Raw genomic sequence first — 21,718 nt, forward strand, 5'->3', positions numbered from 1 at the left:
CAAAGCCTATTGGATGAAATCCAGGCGGATTAAACAGAACAAGGCGTAGAGGTCAAAGCCAGCATCACATCAGAGCCACCCTCAGCAGGGTACAGAATGTAGGTTCACTAAATTTGAAATCGTCCAGTACAAAAAAACCTTGACCGAAGAAACAGCTCACTGAAGAACTAATATCTCACATGTCAGACATCAAACACAGCATTACACTGACCCTGCAGTGTCTGGTTGTGATCCAGACAAACTACTGTATATCCTATCTGGTGTAATTGGAGCACTGCCCCTCGTGGCTTGGCTCTTTAATTTACCATAGCCACCTGCAGGGAGCCAGGCTACAGAGGTGAGAGGAAAGGGAATAGGCAGGAAATAGTCTCCTCGCCAGAGGGCTGTGGAGCTGGAGCCCCCCTACGCCCACTCTCTCTGACTCTCACTGTCTTTCTGCTTAAGTCTCTCTCTCTCTCTCTCTCTCCCTGTCTCAGCCTTTAAAACACACATACTGTATGCTCAAGCCTTTAACCAAAATTATAGTCTGAAGTGTGTGTCGTACCTTGCATCATCAAGGCAGCGTTAGGTCTTCCATTCTGATTCAGACAGAGTGTGGGACGGCATGGGAAAGGTTTCAATTGAATGAATGGCTGGTTTAGTGAGTGGATTCTGTTGAGAAGTATCACCATGGGTAATAAAGACAGGCCATAAACCGCCTCTGTTGTTCTCTCTCTGCGAAGGCAGTGAGAATTAGATATACTTCTGTGGTCATTACTATATGTTTGCAGACTGTAAATCCCATGTGCCAAGTGATCAAACCTATTCATTCAAAAGTCAACGATCACCAGCATTTCATTGGACAGTATGTTAAATGGGTTGTGTGTATTGTGTTTAGTCTGGTGCTGTAAAACGGTAGCAGAAAGGTAGTAGTCTTCCCCAGTGAGATTCTCTGTGTCTCGTCTTTTCTCACATGTTTTCTCACAGCCTCACTGGAGACACATTGTCTCTGTGTTTCTATCTCAATGTCAGGTCTGGCACTGTGAGCTAAACCAGAGGGGAGAGATATCGCTCCACCACAAATCCTATCTGCACTGCCTGCCAAAAACCAACTCACATCTCTTCATTTGGACATGTGCCCTGTCATGTAATGCAGTAATATTAATTCAGCGGTCAAATCCCTCCCTCTGCCTTCCACACCGTAGCTGCAGTTCTGAATCCCAGCATGGCGTTTTCTGAGCGTTCAGGTCACACCAATCTAAACAGCCACAGTTCGGGCAGATGGAATGCCTGCTGTTATAGGAAGCATATGTTTATCCCCGCAGCCCATGCAGTCTGTGTCAGAGTGCCTGTCTGCTACCCAGCCTCTCTGCTACATCACACTGAACCCCGCCATGCTGCGTCTGTCTGGCAGGGGACTCATCCATCACACTCCTCCAGCAGACACACTCCATCTCTGCCACGTTGGGCCACAAAGGGGGGAACACCTTCCAACTCCAGCCCCTGTCCAAGCCCTGGCTCTGGGGAACACATCAGCCCAGCCTGCCTCCCAGATTCCACCTGCACTGGCAGATAAACAGGAGGCCTACAGGCTCATCATCCGCCCGACACGGCGAATCGGCAGAGACATTCAATAAGACGATCAATCTCCACCGTGGGGGGACGGGCCAGGCCAACCCAGGGCCAGACGCTATTAAATCCAGCTCAGTCTGAGGTAGGAATGATAGAACACTGAGAAGGCAGGCGTCTGGAACAAAGCGTTGTGTTTACAACTGCTTTCAAAAAGGAAAATCATTTGAATCAAAGGAATCCAAGCATGACAATTCAATGTCAATGAAATCACCACAAATGAGTCTGTCTCTCTTAAGCTTAGAATACCGTACTAATTGATTGCTCAATCAAGTACAACAATTACACTGTAAATATTTATTTTCCCTTCATTTTCCCTTTATTTTCCCAAGGTCTCTTTTACAAGGGAGCCCTGCATACACACAGTTTACAACCATACATATTAGAAATAAAAAATTACATTATAAAAACAAATGCTGATTTACTGACAGTTTGTACTGAAATTATATCAGGTAAACAATCAAACCTGTTTTAACCTTGTACAGTTTATCAACGGCATCTAACAAAACCTTGAGCTGGTGAACAGGGTGGTGACCTTGAAAATCGATCTTATGAGGAAAATGTAATGACATTTCCTGAGCAAAAGAAATAGACCAATACTAAAAACAAAACTCACCGATTCCTCTTCCTGAATCATATGTACCAGGTTGTCCAAGACAGGGGCAAGGTTTCTGAGAGTAAAGGAGAATACAACGTTAATTTGATGTACTGACAAAGCAACAATCCGTTACAATAGTGTAAACTGGGCTCCTGGAGAACGATTCTCCATCTAACTTTTTAGGAGATTGGTCTGACCTAGGCCTCTAATCCTAAAAACTACCCTGACCCAGTCTTACTTCGATTTGATGTTGTTGAAGTTCTTCCCCAGTGAGAGATGGCGAATGGATCGATTCTTGGCCAACCACACCAGGAGGGTGGAAAGATCAGAATCCAGACCTGGATGGAACAAAAAATATAATAATCTGAAAAGGATGATAATTTCTAGCGGCATAATTTAATTAAGTCAAATCTTAGTACAACCTTGGATCAAATACAACAGCGACAATATCCACTCTATTACTCTTACTATATTCCTGCACGCACTGTCTATTAAGGGTTACATTTAAATCAGATGTTGAATAACATATCCATTTGCAGTATTTGAATTAAGGGGGAGCTAGGGGGAGCAAAAAAAAGCATCAAAATGCAAATGTTGGGGCGTCTGTGAAAATACTGGTTTAAATATTTCCATCTACTTTCAATCCTGAAAACCAAAGACAAAGATGTCTAAACAACTGAAGTTACCAGTGTTACCAACGCATGACTGAGGCATGATTGGCAGAGGCATGATTGCCGGTGTGTTGTGGCCTAGTTTTGTGTTAAACTAGGCCTAGATTCACCGTATAGATTGACCAGTTTATAGATGGGAAAATCCCTCTTGATTCTGTGGCCCATTAGGCCTACTTGTTTACAAGTACAGCCTTCACTGAAGCAATTTGGGCAGGTTCTTTTGTAGCCAAAGCAAAATAATCAAAAGATACCGTGGGAAGATAATTTAATAAAAAAGAAAAACATCAACAACATTAATTTCATGTGCCTATTTGCTTGCTCAATGAGGCATATTGAAATACAGTAATTCCACATTTGCTTAATGTAAATCTTGTGCACACGTCACAGACTCACTGCTCTTTCAAGTAAAATATGTGCTCTTGATGCAATTGATGCAGTAGCATTTTTTTCCCCAGAGTTGTGGCTCGGTAGCAAGTGAATTGCTGCTTAGAAATTTTGCTGAAAACAGTGTATTGCATGAAAAACCAATGTTTGCACAAATGTTTCTGCCATGCCATCGATTTAGCTGAAATGACGCCAAGTTTGTCGAAACAGCACCATTGTCAGCCTAAATATTTATCATCACGTAGTTTAAAAAAAAGGTGACCCCCCAAAAAAGTCAAGGGGTAATTCGGATACTGTCCATGTGGGATTCAAAATCAAGTCAACTGGTTGGATATAACCACCACTTAGTCTGTCACGACAACATACACCCACTGGGGAAAAATAATTCCACTTTAATTTCCCACCTCCTGAACAGCGCAGCTGCAGCTTGGTGCACTCACAAAGGCAATTTAGTGAAGGTTAATGTTGGGGACGCTAAGCCTGCTATCTATCATTCCCAAGTCTGATGTGTCATAGATTTGCAGTCATACCCTGATTTTTCAGGAATCGGCAGTTGGACTGTAAGTGTACACTGCAAAGGACACTTTGCTATACTGCTTAGCAGGTTGATTTACAGTATACTGCCTGTCTTACCATTGTCAGAGATATCCAGACTGGAGATATTGGGGATCTCAGCGATGCAGCCCTCCAGGATCTGGGAGCCTCCGGACCTCAGCTATGAACAGAGGTGTAATGTGAGATACAAACATAGCATCTCTAGGGCACGTGAGGGGAAAAACAGTACTGTACAGGGAGCTGAACACAAACCACTGAACACAAACCAACTAATGAACTAGAGGATGAAGTGTCGCGACGTAATGAGGTATGAGAAGATGCAACGTCTGTTCAGAACAGGAAAACTAGCTCACTAAATAGAGTACACATTCTAAGCACACAATATTCTGAAGAAGTATGGTTGGTAGAAATAATGATCAATGATGTTCCTGATCAAGTGATGGCTGCAGAATGATGAAGTATAGAGTAAATGATTGATGGTCAGTAATGAGTGAAAACACTAGAGAAAGCGGGAGTTAGGGAGAGCAATACTTACACAGTGGCCAAGCTTAGAGGGGCATTAGGGGAGAGAACAGCACACACAGTATCAGAGCAAAGCTAGCAATTAGAGGGACAAATGGCACGATGCAGAGGAACATCCCTATCATCCATTTAGAAAAACCCACACACAGCATACCAAGAGACAAGATGGCTGAAACAAACGGTTAATTATACACCCTCAAGACTGCCAGAGATAATTCGGCGGCAGTTTAATTTGAAAAGATTTCTCTGGGATTTCTAATTGGGTTTCCTGTGCATTTGTATTCATGTGTTATCTTTAGCAATTTCATTGAATCTGTTGCAGGCCATTTCTGTCTGAGATGAGAGGGGGGTGGGGTGAAGTGAGGTGGGAGTGAGGTTGTATGACATAATTAGCAATGGAAATTCAATCTCACTTCTCTGTCTTGCTCTCTTGCCAAGTGATCCATTATGCAGACATTTTATGGAGGAGAGGAACTCATAATAGTAAGTGCTATAGGATGTTGATTCCACACACTCACCACGAATTACGAGCTAAACTGACAAATCCTATTCATCCAAACTTTACATTTCCCATGAAAAGAAATATTAGTCTCTTCATGCATTAGCATAAATGTGCTACAATACATAATCTTTCAGTTACCATAAGTTAAACCATTTTCCTCTTGTATGATCATACATTAATAAAGTTTCCTTTTTCTTATCTATTTCAACAGCTGGATGGCTAAACACATTGAATTTAAGTATCTCCCTACAGGGCAAAGAAAATGTAAAATTTGCCAAGGGGTTTGGAACTGGTAACACCTACATCCCCCTAGACAACCCACGGTTTTGCTGTGCTGAGGCTAAAATAAACAATGATAGTAAATATGATTTTAATGCAGTAAATGCAGGAAGACGAATTCAAACTGGTTAGAGAGCTTCCTCTCTGATTTGTGGTTTGTTAACATCTCTGAACTACCAGTAACAATGGAATTTGACAGAAGTAATTTTCACTTCATAAATATACTATAACACAGATGGGAAAAGCATATAATTTGTGGAGCATAAATATACAGTGCCACTGTGCCAGACCTGGCAAATGATACTTCTGTCAGAACTAAATGAATGTGCTGCTATTTCATTTGACTGTCAGGCAAGTGGTTAATTAGTGCACGGGCATACGGTACTTAGGCCCTAATCTTATTCATTTGCTATGGACTGATGTGCATCTGGTGTTAGTATTTTCCTGATTCCACTCAAGTTCTCAATAAGAGAGGATATCTAATGTGTAAATAGCTACAGTACTCATGGGGTTTCTCTACTGAATCCTTTTTACAGCACTCCTACAAAAATCCTCCAATTCATATTCCAGAGAAAACAGAGTAACCATCCAGCTTTGTGAGACAGGTTGCTTTCTCTTACCTCACAGCAGCTGAGGTCTAAAGACACTTCTTTTATGTTGGGATTACTGGCGAGACCTAGCAGAAGTGCTCTATGGAAAAAGAGAAAACAATAATGCATTTCCAGGGATTACAATAACAGCAATACTTTTGTAATAAAAAAACATATTAAAAAACGAAAAAAAACTATCTAGCTTAGGTATGCTAAGAAAGTAAGATAAGGATCTATTTCATGTTATGAAATCCATAAATATTGGAGGAAAGTATAAGAGAGAGCAGAGAGAGAGAGAGAGAGAGAGAGAGAGAGAGAGAGAGATAGAGAGAGTAAAAAGAGACAGCATAGAGAGAGATATAGAGACTGGGTTGGGGCCTCACTTCAAAGCCTCCGGAGGGAGCTTGGTTCCTGACACATTGATGCAGCTGAGGGCCATAGCGCTGCTGAAGAAGTGCTTGAAAGAGGGAGGCACATCTTTGCCTTTCCTGGAAGTAAACAAAGTCACAGAGGAGGAGAGTAAGACTCTAGTCATACAACACCCAGGCCTACAGTCTGTTTCTCCAACCCTACAACAGAACCTCCATTCTGGGCTGATCCCCTCCTCAGTGGCTTTCTCTCTGTCCCCAGACACAACATGGTGATTGAGGGTAATGATCTGAGGAGCACATCCTCTGACACTCATCTTCCTCTGCCCATCTGTCACACAGATCCCCTGATTACACACATTTACAATAGTCACTCCTGAGGCTGACTGCAGGCACCTGGGAACCAGCAGGGGGCAGAAACACGGCTACTCCTCTATCTGCAGTGTACTTGACAGCACCACAGCAGCGGTCTATTGTTACATTGTTTGATTGCATCAGATAAGCACATATACACTTGGATCAACTATACTGTTTTTAAAACATCAGTCACGACTGGGCTTTTCATAAAAAGCAGATTTTCTGTTTTAAAAACAATTTTCACCACACACATTTGAGGGTTAGTACAAATGATTCAAAACACTCACTATACTGTAGTATATCATTAGTGTTCCATATGGGCTGTTGAGTGGAGGTTGCAATTTCATGGGGATCATTCTCTGGTTACCTTGTCTCAATTTCCTTTAATTATAGAAAAAGCCTCCCATTGAACCCGACACCGAGTCAATACATTGACGTCACTAAGAGTTGACTGACGCTGTGCAGTGTCAGAGCTTTGCTGTGCTTGGTCTCTTTGGGCTCTTAAGAGTAATGCATGAGGGGTCACATGTCAGATAACTGAGAGGCATCCATTGGCCAAAAGGACCTGACTCTTACCATATTGTATTGGGAGCTTGGAATTGCCATGTGAGCAATTTTCACTGTATCCTCAACTTTGGACATTATTATTATTTCAGGGTTGTTTAAGTGAATTGACCTGAAATACACAGCAGGGGTATGAACAACCATGCCAACGGGCGTCAACCTTTCCTGCCTGTGAGAGAGCGGAGTGCTCTTCAGTCAGGGGTGCACGGCTCCATGAAGCGAACAGGACAGTGGGCTTTGAAGCGCTCTTCTCTGGGACTACCCGCGTGAGGTAAAAACTGCAGCTGAGGCAGAAACAGGATTGGCTGTTCGATAGGGCTGGGTGAGTGACAGCAGTGGTCACAGTGCACGCTGCGGTGTGGGATGCTAGGAGGCCCACACAGGAATACAGATGAGAGAGGCTAGGGAGGGAGCGGGGAGGAGAGAGGGACGGAGTGACACAGGGTCACTATCTCTGACTTATGCTGCATCCTCAACCCCCTTCACTTAATAAGAGAGTGGGTGACTGTGCATTAGCTCCACTAACACTAATCTCTCCACCATGAAAATGTTTCCCCTGACCACTGATTAACAGGTCACAGCAGAGTCAGGGAGCGGTCGTTAATCTCAGTCAGCCAAACTGGTTTGGATTTCTACGTATCGACGTATGGCAATAACTATTTAAATGTTTGTAGAAATACATGTAAATCTGATATTGCTGAAAATGAAATCAGTGTATAAAGATGACCCCGGGGGGGAAGGTTAGTGCTCTGGCCTGCCAGTGGCTATGGGACCTTCTCACCTGTGGGCAAATACACTCTTTGACACGTTGAGAACAGAGAGATGCTGGACAGAGCCCCGGAGGAGAGCAGAACACACCTGGAATACAGATGAGCAAATTAGCAAAGCCATTAGCATTAACATAAAGCAATACATAACCAAACAGCCAGCCTCAACTACAGCTTCCAGGAAAACAGGAAGCATCCTGGAATGCAGATGAGCTCAACCGATGACATAGACATGTAGTCATACACACAGCCATAGCTATAGTGATTGCTCAATTACACACAAATGTAATGGTAGGTTGATTTTTGTAAACATGAAATCTGTCAGGCAACAGACCATTATAATGGGTCTTATGGGTATATTGCTCTGGATTTGGCTGTTTTATGTGTATGGAAGTGTTAACATAATTGGAAAAAGAAAATGAAAGCTCTCTGTGAAACAGAGCTGTGAGCTGCATGCAGATCAATACAAGTCATCATGACAGCTTGACAGGCTGCTACTGTAAATTTCACAGTGGTGTATTTAACAGACACTAATGTCAATGCATATCCAATAATGTAATCTGGATTTGCAGTACAACGGACCAATAACCAATAAACAAAGAAACGATTTTTTTTGCATTTGTAGTAGCATACAACACACATATAATTTCAGAAAAGGTATACGTGACATGGATCCTGAACAAAACACGTATGAGACATTATGGTGCGGGCTGCCCTCTCACTCACCAAATCCAGAGAGCAGTCTGTGTTGGACAGGTCCAGAGTCGTCAGGCTGTTCGGGTTGCCCAGGAAATGGTAGAAATTCTTTGAAAAAAACGGTGAAACCACACGTTTAGCAGCTTACAATGTCTGGCTGAGGCATTGATACTGTTTATGGGTAACAGGTCATAATTCCTGTCAACATATCGTGATTTGCCACCGACAGGCCACATATTTCTCTGGAGACCATTGTATCAGTTGTCATTGGTGACCCATCAGGGTTGCGATCTACTGTGTCTGAGGGCACTGAGGTCATTAGATTGTGACTTGAGTTTCCATGGGGACGGTGAGCGATGCTGCTTCAGGGACGACCGAATCTTTAGGCGAAGTGAGGGTATATAATCCATCACCTATTAAGCCAATCAGCGGACCTGATTCTCTTCTGCCTGCAACCTTCACAATGTCTCTTAGCTGTATATCGCCTGGGAAGTCGACAAGGTGAACCTTTAGAGCAGTGTGACAGCCTCCGTGATTTACCTCCGTCTGAACACGGCCAACCCCACAAAGGCAACGGCATCAATACTGTGCTGTGTAGCGAGCACAATCAACGTGGCGTTATTGATACTAGCATTAGCGTGAATTGGACTGCTGCTGTTTGTCTCTGGCTCAGAGGACTAGAGGAATGATGCAGCAGGGCTTTGTGTGAAGAAGAGCTCATTCCTCCAGAAATGACAGCCTTGATTCACAGTTACCACAAAAGCAAACTGTGGCTGTCCCTTGGGGATCAGCATGCCGTTATGAATGTGTCAAGTAAAACCCTTTCCATCAGGGAGTCTATTTTGTTGTCTCTCCAGCTTTGGAATCTACTGCAGTATGGTAAAGGCTTAGCTTTTCCAGAGTAACTTTCATGGGAATGAGTATAGGATCTATGTGGTGTCTACAGTCCCTCTGTTGCTCTTTATGACTGTAAATGACACTCTGTGAGTGACAATGACATAGGAGGGCTCGTCTCAGGTACAGTACTCACTGGGATGTCGTCTCCCCGCAGAATGTTCCCTGAGAGGTCGAGGTGTGTGAGGGTGCTGGGGATGGACTGGTTGGCACTCAGTGACTGGGCAAGGCTGTTCACCCCTGAAACAGCAAACAACAGTGGGTTAGAGGTGGAACAACACAGCACAAGAATGGAATGTCATATATAGATATTGAAAATTAATTAATTAATTCGAGCAAAATTAGTATAAATGTACAAAAAGAACATACTGCAGAGTAACAGTCCGTCTCAAGGGCAACATTAAAATATCAAGTCAGAAATATATTAAAACCTGATTAAAACTGACCCTCCATTCACAGTAATGTACCACTAGAGGACGTAAAGTTAACTAATGGCCTGATTTGTAGCCATGAATATTCCATTGGCATTTCCATGCTTATTAGTGGCATCAGGGAGATCTGCTGCTGAGGCAGACATTTGTTTAATTACTTGAAGTATCAACAATCTTGGTAGGAAAGAGATGACAAATATGGCAAATATGACAAACTACTGTACTGTAGTTACTCTGCATGGACTGACACTGAGTGTCCTGTATCAGCAAGAGGGGACTCTGGGGGATTCTAGGGGGGAGGTGTTTTCCTGTTCTTATCATGCCCCATTACAGTCGTATTCTGTACAATATAACCATAATGTCAGCACATCCAAAGACAGTAAGGGACAATAGAATGATTCTAATCTGCAAAGTTGATACCGTGTCACCAGCACTGGTGGAAATATACAGTATTATAACAATATAACATTGCGCAGTGATCACACATTACAACAAGCAAAGAAATAAACAATAGAAATGGATCATGCCCTAGTTACAATCTCTCCTACAACCTCACAGTGCACTACTACTTCTCCTGTGTGTAGGCCTGCTGAACAAAACACACACGCGCAGACAAGTAGGCAGCACACACGCACACGCATACACATGCGAAATGCATGAGATGGGCATCATCTAACAGAACAGCAGAAGGCTGGGCCAGGCCAGGACAGGAGGCTACATAATGTATGATTATATAAGGTTCAGTAGACAGGAGGTAACGCTGTGATACATCAGCTGCCAAACACTGTGTAGGAACCTGCATCAGTAGGAAATGAGATAACCATATCTGACTGTTCTGTGGAGAAAAAATATGCAGTTGCAATGATTCTGCTATAGAGTCTGCTGTGTTTGAGTCCACTCTCACTCCTGCTTGCATTCATGTGAAAATCTATAGATTTATTTACATATTCTATCTCTTTCACTCTTCTCTTCCACATGTCAACCCCATTGTTTTGGTCTGTCAGTCCCTCTTCTCGTTGTTTTAGGTTTTACACACACACACACACACACACACACACACAGACACACGGACACACACACACACACACACACACACACACACACACACACACACACACACACACACACACACTCATACTGTAACAAGTGCATTCAAATCTATTAAGTAATAAGCCCTTTAAATGTCTGAGAGCAGAGCTGCTCTAGGCTTCATGGCTTCATGTCCGAGTGAGTCGGGGACTTGGGGCACAGGGAGAGAGAGGGAGAGCTGCACTAAAGGCATATCAGCCCTGAATCTCATTAGAGGAGCCACTGCTTCGTAGAGTCTCTGGGCTGGGGATGGGGCGAGCTTGGCAGGGCAGACTAATTAAATCTGGTGGTTAGGGGAAACTCAGGAAAGGTCCATGTACAGAGTGATAAGTAGTGAGAATTAGGTTGTGGGTCGCACTGAATGACTCCATCTACAAGTGGCCTGGGGCATCCCCTGACAGCTTCTTTGACCCCTGACCTTTAGAGAGTGATTCAAGAAAGAGCTGAGAGATTGTCTGTCAGCCTCAATGTAGACTGGAGGCGTGTCAGCTGTCAAAAGAAAAAGGCAAAAAGATCAACACCACTGTAAGATGGAAGAAGCTTCACTTTGTGTGTGTGTATGTTTGACATCTTCTCCCCTCACAGGCAATTGTTGAGCTGGCAGACCTGAGACAATGCTGTGAGGCGTAGGCCTGTCAGTTCACACAGCATCTTAACTAAGGCAACAGGGCTAGCCCCACAGCTAACAAGCACATCCACCCAACACAATGGAATATGATTCCCCTTATTGATTATACAGCCAGAGAAAAAAAAAATGCTTAAAGCATATCACAAGGGGTTGGGTCGGGCTCTGCCTCAACAAATCTCGCCTAAGCTGTTGTCTCTATTGCAAAATAAATAAATAAATAAAACACAACTCAAGATATACTGGAGCTCACAATATCCCAACTGAAAGTAAAACATGTCTCTGAGCGAGCAGCCTCCTCTGACCCTTCAAACTTCATTTGTCTGATAATGCTACATTACTACGTTATACAGTATAACTTATACTGTGTTTGCCGAAACATTGTTTTACTGCATTTCGCCATTGAATCCCTCTCTGTACAGTCATTTCCAGGGTGTGTTTTCACAGGCTGTTCCATGCTGCTCTCTCCGCCTGGCTACAGAGGGTGTGGACAGTGAGTGATCTCACTGCTCCAAAAATCAAAAGCCCATAAGTCTCTTTGAACACTGAGAAACTGCCCTCTCCCCTGGGAGCATGATCAATAAGAGAGATGAATATCAATCACTAGGTGCATTCTAATGCAGGCCCAAACCTGAGACAGGACAACACTAATTTATGGACCTCAATTCATTAGAAGTTTTTAAAGGGGGCACTTATCCCAGGCTCGAGGAAATCTATAGGTGGAAAGGGAGGTTGTGCCTTTCTCGACTCCATGAGCCCTGCGAATGGTGAATGCCCACCACCAGTACGCTTTTCAATGCTAAGGAAATAATCTATGGCTAGACAGTGCATGTACATTTCACGTTCCCCAGAGTGAGCTCTTATCTATTCCACACTGCTCTACACCCAGCCTCCGGGCTACAGCCTCCAGAGACATCTGACTATCGATGATAGGACAACGGGAGACTCACAAAGCCTAACCCAAGAGGAAACCTATAATGGCATGACTGCATCTCATGGCGAGATGATCTTGTTGGTACACAGCCGGGGTTAAGGGCAGATGGAATTATCTCTATTTGTTTGAGATATTGATTTACCAGTATTACTTACCTTCAGGTTTATTTATAGGAACACAACATGAGGAGAATCCCTCCAGTGCTATTCCACAGAGCTCTTACACACTGCAGTCTGGGTGCAATTAATTAGAGCTTCATTACTAACGGCTTTACGGTACATGTGAACTGTTTAATCTGAAGTGTGAACAGAGAGAGAGATCAGTGAATGCCTTCCTCCTTTGATGTCGTTTTTAACCCTTGCATTACAGTTTACAAATCTAGCCAACCTTATACTGTGGCTATATGTTTTCCATCCAAAAAGGTGTATGATTTCCCAGCTAATAGCACTGAGGGGTCTTGAACATTAAAAACATACAGTGCAGTACTTGGTGGTTGATCATTCTGGGGGTGAGACTTTCAACCATATAAACGCATGAAAGTCATTAACTTCAGAAATTACCTTTGGGTGACAATGAGGTTTTGGAGAAGTTCAAATGCTTGAGCCCCTTGCGGAGTTTGGCAAACTGTGCACCCAGGGAGGAGATTCCTGGAGAGAAAAAAAAGTTAATTAGTGTTTTGACAATACCATCAGAGAGATTAAAGATGGTGGATTTCCATCAACCAGCTCCTATACTCTCCTATAGATCCTATAGTTATCAGGGAGTGTGAGAGCCCTTTGATGGCAGGTTTAGTATGGATAACCACAAGAGTTGAGCTTTAACAGTCTCTTCTTCCTCTTGATCTATTCCCTGGGACACAGCATCACGAGACAGCCATATTTAATTCACAAAGCAGGCACAGTGCACGTATACATAGGACACATCTACCATCACAAATCTGCCTCTTTGACATATGTCAGCCATATCTCCTAAAATGCTCGGTCATTTCCTCCATTTTCATTGACAACTGCTGCAAGCATGAAGGCATATGAAATGCAGATAGGAAGGGGAGCTGGCAGGTATAGTACTACATACACAAATATTCAGAAATATGCTTATTCAGTCTGTTAGCATTAACAAGTGTTAAGGTGGATACCACTGTGGTGTCTTCTGCTGAATTTTACATAAGGACACATTTGATAGAGGCCAGTAAACCACAGAATATTAAGCCTATCTTTAATTCATGTTACCAGAAAAGCCAGAACATTTCAAGAGTCTATTTTTATTACATTCAGGTTAATTCTCTATTTCAGGCAGGGCAGAAAGAGTCACAGACGATTTGACAGGTACGTTTAATGAAAGCTTGGAAATGATGAATGATCAAAAGCATTGAATATTTTCAATGTCAATGGATTCAGCTAAATTACAAAAAGAGCTCACTGTGTCAGCTCAGCAAGATATCAAACTTCAACTTAATCATGTGAAGTTTCCTCTTTGATCGAGGGCAAGGGAATTAATTCAGAGGGGAATGACAATACTATAGCACTCGAAGGAGCTTTCTTCGCTGAATGATCTCTGGGATTGGGCTAGGAAATTGATTTGATTAGATTCTAAAGTGTGCTGTATTGTATAAGGGTGAGAATAAGGGAAAAGAAAGCGATATATCAGGTATCTCAAGTCCTTTATTGTAGTATATAAAGTAAATGTGTCTTACCTCTGTCCTCCAGTGGGTTATTGGCAAGGTTTATGGTGTGGAGTCCTGAGTTGAGGTTATGGGCGAGGGCGTTTGCCAGTTTCTGTGCAAAATCCCTTTGAAGGAGAAAGAGAAGGACATGTCAGACAATACCCTGTATGTACGTGTGTCATACTGTATGAGTGGCACTGACTTGAATGCCATTCAAGCCATTCAGGTCAGCATGTGTAATAAACTCAAACAGAAAACACAATAAGGCCAGATGGCCTACGAAAATAAGAGGCTTTATCTTAAGAATGTATCTTGAAAATGTGGCCCATACTACAGTATACCGTATGTGGACCATATGGGAATTTAACCCACAATATTGGTTTTGCCAGTATCTCACTCAAACCGAACGTACACTTAATGCTTCAAATCCAAAAATAAACAGGTTAGCGTTGATTTAATGTCAGCTAGAGCCAAGTGAATCTGCCAACTCTGATAAACATGTTGTAGTACAGTAACATCATTGATTCATCTTTTTCACATCATCAGCTGTGAGATGCCTGTAGAGGAGGGAGCCGTGCTGTATCAGGTCAACTGGTGCCACAGAGAGACATCTGTCACTGTCACCCGTCACATAGAGGGTGTCATGAGTTGAGTGAAGAGCTCCAGACACCAGTGTTACGAGGGGGGGAGGTGGCATATAACCCTGGGTCTGAGAGAGGGGGAGAATGGAACTCACGTTTTGAGTCCTGCGTTGTCCAGAACAAGCTCCTCCAGACGACTGGACCGGGCCACTATGCGCAGGATCTGGTCACACACGTCCGCAGACTGGACACACACACACACACACACACACACACACACACACACACACACACACGAGGGTAGAAACACCAAAAGTTAGGTACTGTAGCACATTATCAGAAAATATTTTACCAGCACATATTAGATCTATAAAGCATAGATGTCAGTCAGTAAGGTCTGACAGAGGTGCACTGTATTACGAAAGCTCACATTTTGAATGCGATATCATTGAATTGAGGCAATTTTCCCCTTTGAGTGTTGACCCTGTAGCTTCCTGGTGAAAAGATGATTGTACTGTATTTTAGGGAAATTGCTCAGACCTTTCCTTCTATAGTTGACTTTACTCTGACTATTCTGAGGATCACAAGCATCAATATTGATTGACAACACCAATTGGTCACTCAATATGCCTTTTGTGTGGAACAGTTTGCACCCCATTACTGATAGAAGAGTGCCACTGGTGACAAACTCACAATGACCTCTGCTTTCAGCCCTCCCCCAAAGTAGGCCAAAAAACATTCTACTTGAGTGTTCTGATAAGAGACCTTAAAAGGACAGTTGCACAGCCGAGGATACCCTGTGCTACAGAAGGTGCTTGCCAGGGGAGAGAAGTTTGGAACCAGCAAAAAGGGCTTGAAGTCGAGAGACCTCTCTCAAACCGATACCGCTGACAGGGACGGACGGGTGGGGTAGAGGAAGCCAGGAGACAAAACTAAATTTAGGCTCGATTAAAAATTCAACGAGTGCATCGTCTACAGAGCTCTTGACCCATTTTCTCTGCTCTCTGGCCTGTTGCTCTTCTCTTTGACAGCCTCTGAGTGAATCCAACATGTCCATTCAGATTCACAATGTAACGGGGACAAAGATCTCATTCTCTGTCTACATTGATATGACCAACAATGATCCAAATATTTACGACACGAGACATGTTAGTCTTACTAATTGGCATTCCACGTATATGAGACCCATTTCTAGTGGCCAACATGGTAATTGTCTCCCAACAATTGCTGGGATTGTGTAAGGTTTTCTTTTCAGGGAAAGAAGGAGATGGCACAGAGCGAGCTGTTGTTAGCTGGGACTGAGAGAGAGAGAGAAAGAGAGAGACAGGGATTCTGGGTCACAGGATTCCGGGAGTGGGAGTGTTCTTTGGAATGTCCGAGAGGAGAGGAGAGGAGAGTTGCCCACAGAGGAGGCTCTATTCACACTGAGCCCTGCTGTCACTGCTACTGCTACTGCAGGTTGTGGAGAGGCCATTCACTGCTGCTGTTTACTGTGTTGCCATGACCTCTGCTACAGTCACACAACCCACTGAGACCACATAACCATCACAGTGCGATGGTCTGATGACTCCCCTAGACAATAGTTGGCACAGAGATACGCTACATGACCTGTACATGACCTCCAGTTCACCAGTGTCCACACTAGTCCCATGCTAGTTTGTTCAGTCTAGCATTGTGAAATGTATAGTTTGAAGGCAGAGTGCCAGCTATATACCCTGACAGAGAGAGTGAGTGGGTGGCTCCCAGAACTGAGCTGTGGTCTCCTCTCAACATCATCATCATTATCACCATCACACCACCACCACCATCATCATCTTCATCATCACCATCACACACCACCCTCCTCTCCTCGCATAGAGCTCATTTGCAGGCCAGCGTCATTAGACCACAGGAAACACAGTCTCGGCATTCAGAATATGACTATCGCTGTGCTTTTCATCGCTGGTGCTTGAACTATTGTACACTCCAGTTCGCTTTCATTCTCTGTGATTATTCATCTGCCACACTTGCCAGACAAAGCTTTTGGGGCTGTCATCTATACCCAAATCCCTCTCTTGCTCTCCCATCTCCCTCCCTATCTCCTCTCTCTTGTTACTCTCTTTTCCTGGCAACAGTTTGAATCTCATGAAGACGGTTATTTAATCACAAGATGGGCCTTTTGGATGAGGCTTTGAGTGACAAGCGGGCCATTCGGTCTGATTCATGCACCAGTAGACAGTCTCTTTTTTTTTTTTTTTTTTTTTGCCCTATTCCACATTGCAAGGTTTTCTAGCATCGCCTCAAACCGGCTCACCCAGGGAGGACTTTGATAAATGGTGTCCCATCACCAGACGCATGCATCGAATGCCACTGTCAAAACAGATCCTTTGTGTTCCGTTCCCCTGTGCATGTTTCCATGGCAACTTAGCCTCAAACAAAGCAAGGGGGCTCACCGCTTCATAGACAACACTGGACATTAATATACACAAGCGGCTAATTACACAGACAAAGACCTTTTGGCCACATTTTCATTTACTTACTAATCCTGAATGAAAAAGATACATTTCGGAAGGGTGCAAGGAGCCTGAAAGTAATGATAGAGCTCTGTGATAATTGAGATGACTGAGGGGGACATTCAGGTTTAGCAGGAGACGCTTTAGGGCTGAACACTGTGTAATTGATACCATTGTCTCTCTGGATTTTAGAATCTTATCACAGGGAAACATTTGACTGTGGTGCTGTGATGAGGGACAGGGGATGGATCCTGTCTGGATTGAGTGTCGATGCTAAGGCTCGGTTTAACTCACCAATTTATAATCCTTTGTGGAAAGCTTTGTGAACCACTGGTTGTACTCCAGAACAGCAATTATAGCCACCAAATCCCTGCCCCAGAAGAAAAGACAAACATAAATCAATGACGCTCCAGTGAAAATGGATAAAGCCTAAGTAAAATGAATAAAGCCTCAGTAAAAGAGATCTTAATTGCATAAGATTTTGGTTTCAAATAATCGACAATAATAATATTAGATGGATCATGTGTTCTCAATTCAAGATCTAATAAAAATATTTGTCTGTTATAGCCTATGAGATCACTGCAGTGCATGCAAAAAAACATAGTGACTCACCTGTTTTCGAGATGACTAAAATCCTGAAGGTTCAGTTCACGTGTGTCTTGCGTCAAATAGATTGTGTCCACGTCCTATTGGATGTGACAGAGGCAATTTGTTTAGTATCAGAGTTATAATAACACGCACAAAATAGCTGATCAAGATGCTCTGCTATGAGTTCTCTCTTAGGACCACCATATTGCATCACTGGTGGCACAGATTCCACTGAATGGCGTAAGTGAGCCTGACATGACTAGGCATCATTAGAGAAAGATAGTGGAAGTAAAGACCCCAAGATGATACTGACCCACTGCACTTCCTCCCTGTAGGGCAGTCCCAACCAGTCACACACACACCTGTACATCTGGGAGAAGCCCCCTGGAGACACACAGGAGAGAGCAGGCTCAGTGTGGTGATACACACGCTTCACAAAGTCAGCCCGACAGCTTATTGTCTACTACAGTAGATGCATCCATTCACTCACGCACACGCACACGCTCACGCACATGCACACACACACACACATATTGTGAGAGGATTTACCACATGGTCCTGGTTCTGCCACTTTCTGGTTCTCCCATAGTGACTGTAGGCTGGAGATCCGCTCTGGGGGTTCCATGGCCAGCTTCTTCATGACTTTCCTATCAGATTGAGGAGACATAAGCAGCACTATTGTATCACTCTGACTTATTGTACTGGTTTATACGGGGGCTATTCCCACACACATCAAACAATAGTACTTTTAGTAGTTAATTTCTGCATTTCATGCATACTTCCCTATGTTATGGTTTTCTTTAAACAAGGTAGATTGGCTTAGATCTTAGCTGTGTCTGACGCACAGAGGTTAAACTACAGTGCTGTTACACAGACACAGAGAGTCAACATCCCTGTCTATGTCCAGCACTGAAACTACAACAGAGACCATTTATGTCCCTATAAGGCCCGTGTCCTGTGAGCTCTTTACCAATGACCTTTATGGTTTAATGGTTGTGGTTGCTTACACAATAGTGTTTCCTGAAAGCCTGATACATACTATTCAAGTGCTCTAAGAACTATTGCAGCAAACATTGGCATGAAACATGGTTATAAATGCCAAGTGAACTACTCAGTGTTTTAAGAGGACCATGACAGTCCAAATTGCCAGGGTGCGCTTCACTGATGTAACTGGCAGTCCTCCAGATAGTTGCTATTCATGGCCCAAACTGCATTGCAGATACTAGCCGATGATGATAGATGACACAGGTGCCATTCAGGAAAGTTCAGCAGTGCTTGTCTGGGATGGAAGCAGAGTGTGTGTGTGTGTGTGTGTGTGTGTGTGTGTGTGTCGGTGTCGGTGTGTGTGTGTGTGTGTGTAAGAGACAGGGCTCAGTAGACTTACGCTGGGGACAGGCCAGGACATATCCTCTGCAGGCAGGTCCCTATGTGGCCCACCACCTCGTTCACTTCCTCTGTGGACGACAACTTCAAAGACAGCACGCCTCTCTCATACTCCACCGCCAACTGGAGAGGCAAGCACAGCAACCGTGGGTCAGCCAGTCTGGCTGTCACTGTTAGCGATTTAGTCTAGTCTGGCTGTCACTGTTAGCGATTTACCTTAACCATAACCTCAGCATCCCAGAATCTAATTTGATTTAGTGAGACTACATGAGCCAGAGCTGGAGAGACACACAGTAGCTACGACGAAATCATTCTGAAGAGTGGAGTGTGGATATTAGCTATTTTTGTCACTGCCGTCTGCCCCTGCATTCTGACCAGCATCATTACGCTCCATAGACCACCATTTACATAATCCTGGTACTACTATCAATCACCAAGAACACTATCTATGATAACAATTTTAGTTAAGAGGATTTATGTCTGTGGTATCTGAAAGCCACGCTCTCAGATAAAACTAGCGGATTACTGTAACTGACAGGGAGGCAGGCCTTATAATGCCAGTTACCATTTCACTGTTTGCAGAGGCACGCTTTAAGGAATTCTGATCTTTTCCGACAGCTCAATATGTTGACAGTATAAGCCCGGGACCACCCAGTATCTTTGAGGCACTATTAATTGACATGGGAGTTATTGAGTGGATGCCATTGGAGATTATAGAAGTGCTGTTGGCTAATGCATTACTGTCAATCACCTGAGACCATGGGAACCTCTTAAGGCTCCTACAGTTCCAGGCCTACATAAAATGAGTGGGATTAGATTGACCCCCAGACCACACCTGTCTGCACTGTCAGCCACACAGACAGGTGGGGTCAAAGGTTACAGCTTAAAGGAAGTCAGAACAGGAACTAAAGAGGGTCAGAGTACCATCGCATTACACTGAGAGATGTTAACCTAAGGAATTGAAAGCTAATGATTAAGTACTGGCTTTGGTTGATTCTCATGGTAAATTTACGTCCTCTACATCGTAATATGATTTCATTATATAATTATAATCCAGACGGATCATTATCTAACAGATGACCAACAATTCCCTGGAGCATTACATTGTATAAAAGAGGGTTACACTTGGCATTTGATGATGTGATACTGCAATATTACATACTTGGAGAGAAAAACTGCATTTGATGTATTACCTGTGTAGGCTTGTTACAAGTAATTCCTTGTATCTCCAAATAATTGAAGGTCTGTTCAACCTGAAAGAAAAGACACCAAATGAATACATCAAATCATGACATGAAATATAGGTATGAATTCCAGCAGTGTTCCAGGCTGCTTGAATACTACTCTGTCTGTCTGGATGGCTGTGAGAGACAGTAATGAAAGCCTAGAATAGGAACAGTATGTCTGTAATGGCTGATAAAAATAGCCATGTTCTAAAATTAATGGCTAGGGATATTTTTCAACCTCTGTGCAAAAAACGGCTATGCTGAGTCATATGTGGATGTACTGTATGGTATGGCTTCAGAACAGCATCAGCTCATATTCAAGCAAACAAATGCAGGCTGGACACACTATCCAGGTTTTTCATTACTGTTGGAAAAAAACAAGGAGTTTTCAAGTAAACCAAACAGAGCAGTTGTCTGTCATTCCATTCCAAAAAAGGACTGGAAAAGGGGTGCATGGGTTACAAATGTGCAAACACACACCTGCATACAAATGCATACCATACTGTGAACAAGCACGAAGACACGCATGCCCACACACACACACACAAACACAAACACAAACACACACAGTACACACATACACACAGCCTGAGGGCAGGTCAGGGAGCGAGGTTATTTTAATCCAGGTGGGTAGAGCTCCAGATACTTCTACTGTTATGGTAGAAATCTGAAGGCTGTTGCTGTTGCACTGCTCTAATGTCTGTCTGTCTGTCTGTCTGTCTGTCTGTCTGTCTGCCTGTCTGTCTGCCTGCCTGTCTGTCTGCTCTGAGTGTCTCCCCCTCAGGCTCTCCTCCAGTCAGCAGGCTGATGATTCAGACACAGACAGACTGCTACATTAACCACTAGCAGGTTCCTTCCTGTGCCACGGTTACTACATTAGAGAAGACATCTCCAGCACAGGCTGTCCCTACATTCTACCTGAAAAATCTAGTCCCTGGAAGTCTTATTCAATACTATATCTGGGACTGTGAATGTGTTCTGTTAAAATTGTGTATGGATCTGTTCTGTGTAAGTGCATACAGTATTTATTCAAATGTCTCCGTCAGTCATGTTCATTATTTGAACTGAAAAAGATTTTTCTTCCTCTGAGTGGCAAAGTGTACAAACATTTCCACTGAGGCTTAACCATGCCCTTCCCCCTTGAGAATATCATATTAGTGGTGGGATTAGCGAGAAAGAGGAAATTAGTCAAAAATGATTAAATGAACAACAAAAGAGGTCAATACAATTTCCAGCCAGCCAATAGAGACAGCCTGCTGAGGAACTAAATGCATGACTAATTGCCTAGCTCAGCCATTCATTTATTACCCGTCTGCCACTTACAGTATTCCTCCTCTCTCATCCCTCTATT

The 21,718-nt window shown here is 43.4% G+C and overlaps 1 protein-coding gene across 1 annotated transcript in view; it reads right to left on the reverse strand.

The window, feature by feature from the left end:
- Positions 1–21,718, reverse strand: part of LOC310810489 (F-actin-uncapping protein LRRC16A-like) — a 61,008-nt gene that overhangs the window by 17,743 nt on the left and 21,547 nt on the right. Inside the window, exons 4-21 of the mRNA XM_083678266.1 lie at positions 20,335–20,394; positions 19,143–19,264; positions 18,308–18,405; positions 18,072–18,142; positions 17,783–17,856; positions 17,465–17,540; positions 14,834–14,922; positions 14,128–14,222; positions 12,995–13,081; positions 9,492–9,595; positions 8,492–8,569; positions 7,780–7,856; positions 6,093–6,197; positions 5,740–5,809; positions 4,352–4,363; positions 3,895–3,976; positions 2,445–2,544; positions 2,225–2,279 (exon numbers count right to left, since the gene is read on the reverse strand). Of these exons, the coding sequence (XP_083534392.1) occupies positions 2,225–2,279; positions 2,445–2,544; positions 3,895–3,976; positions 4,352–4,363; positions 5,740–5,809; positions 6,093–6,197; positions 7,780–7,856; positions 8,492–8,569; positions 9,492–9,595; positions 12,995–13,081; positions 14,128–14,222; positions 14,834–14,922; positions 17,465–17,540; positions 17,783–17,856; positions 18,072–18,142; positions 18,308–18,405; positions 19,143–19,264; positions 20,335–20,394 (1,455 nt within the window). The remainder of the gene's footprint in view (positions 1–2,224; positions 2,280–2,444; positions 2,545–3,894; positions 3,977–4,351; positions 4,364–5,739; positions 5,810–6,092; positions 6,198–7,779; positions 7,857–8,491; positions 8,570–9,491; positions 9,596–12,994; positions 13,082–14,127; positions 14,223–14,833; positions 14,923–17,464; positions 17,541–17,782; positions 17,857–18,071; positions 18,143–18,307; positions 18,406–19,142; positions 19,265–20,334; positions 20,395–21,718) is intronic.

The sequence above is a fragment of the Argentina silus genome (assembly GCF_951799395.1).
Source record: "Argentina silus genome assembly, chromosome: 10".
NCBI classification, from domain to species: domain Eukaryota; kingdom Metazoa; phylum Chordata; class Actinopteri; order Argentiniformes; family Argentinidae; genus Argentina; species Argentina silus.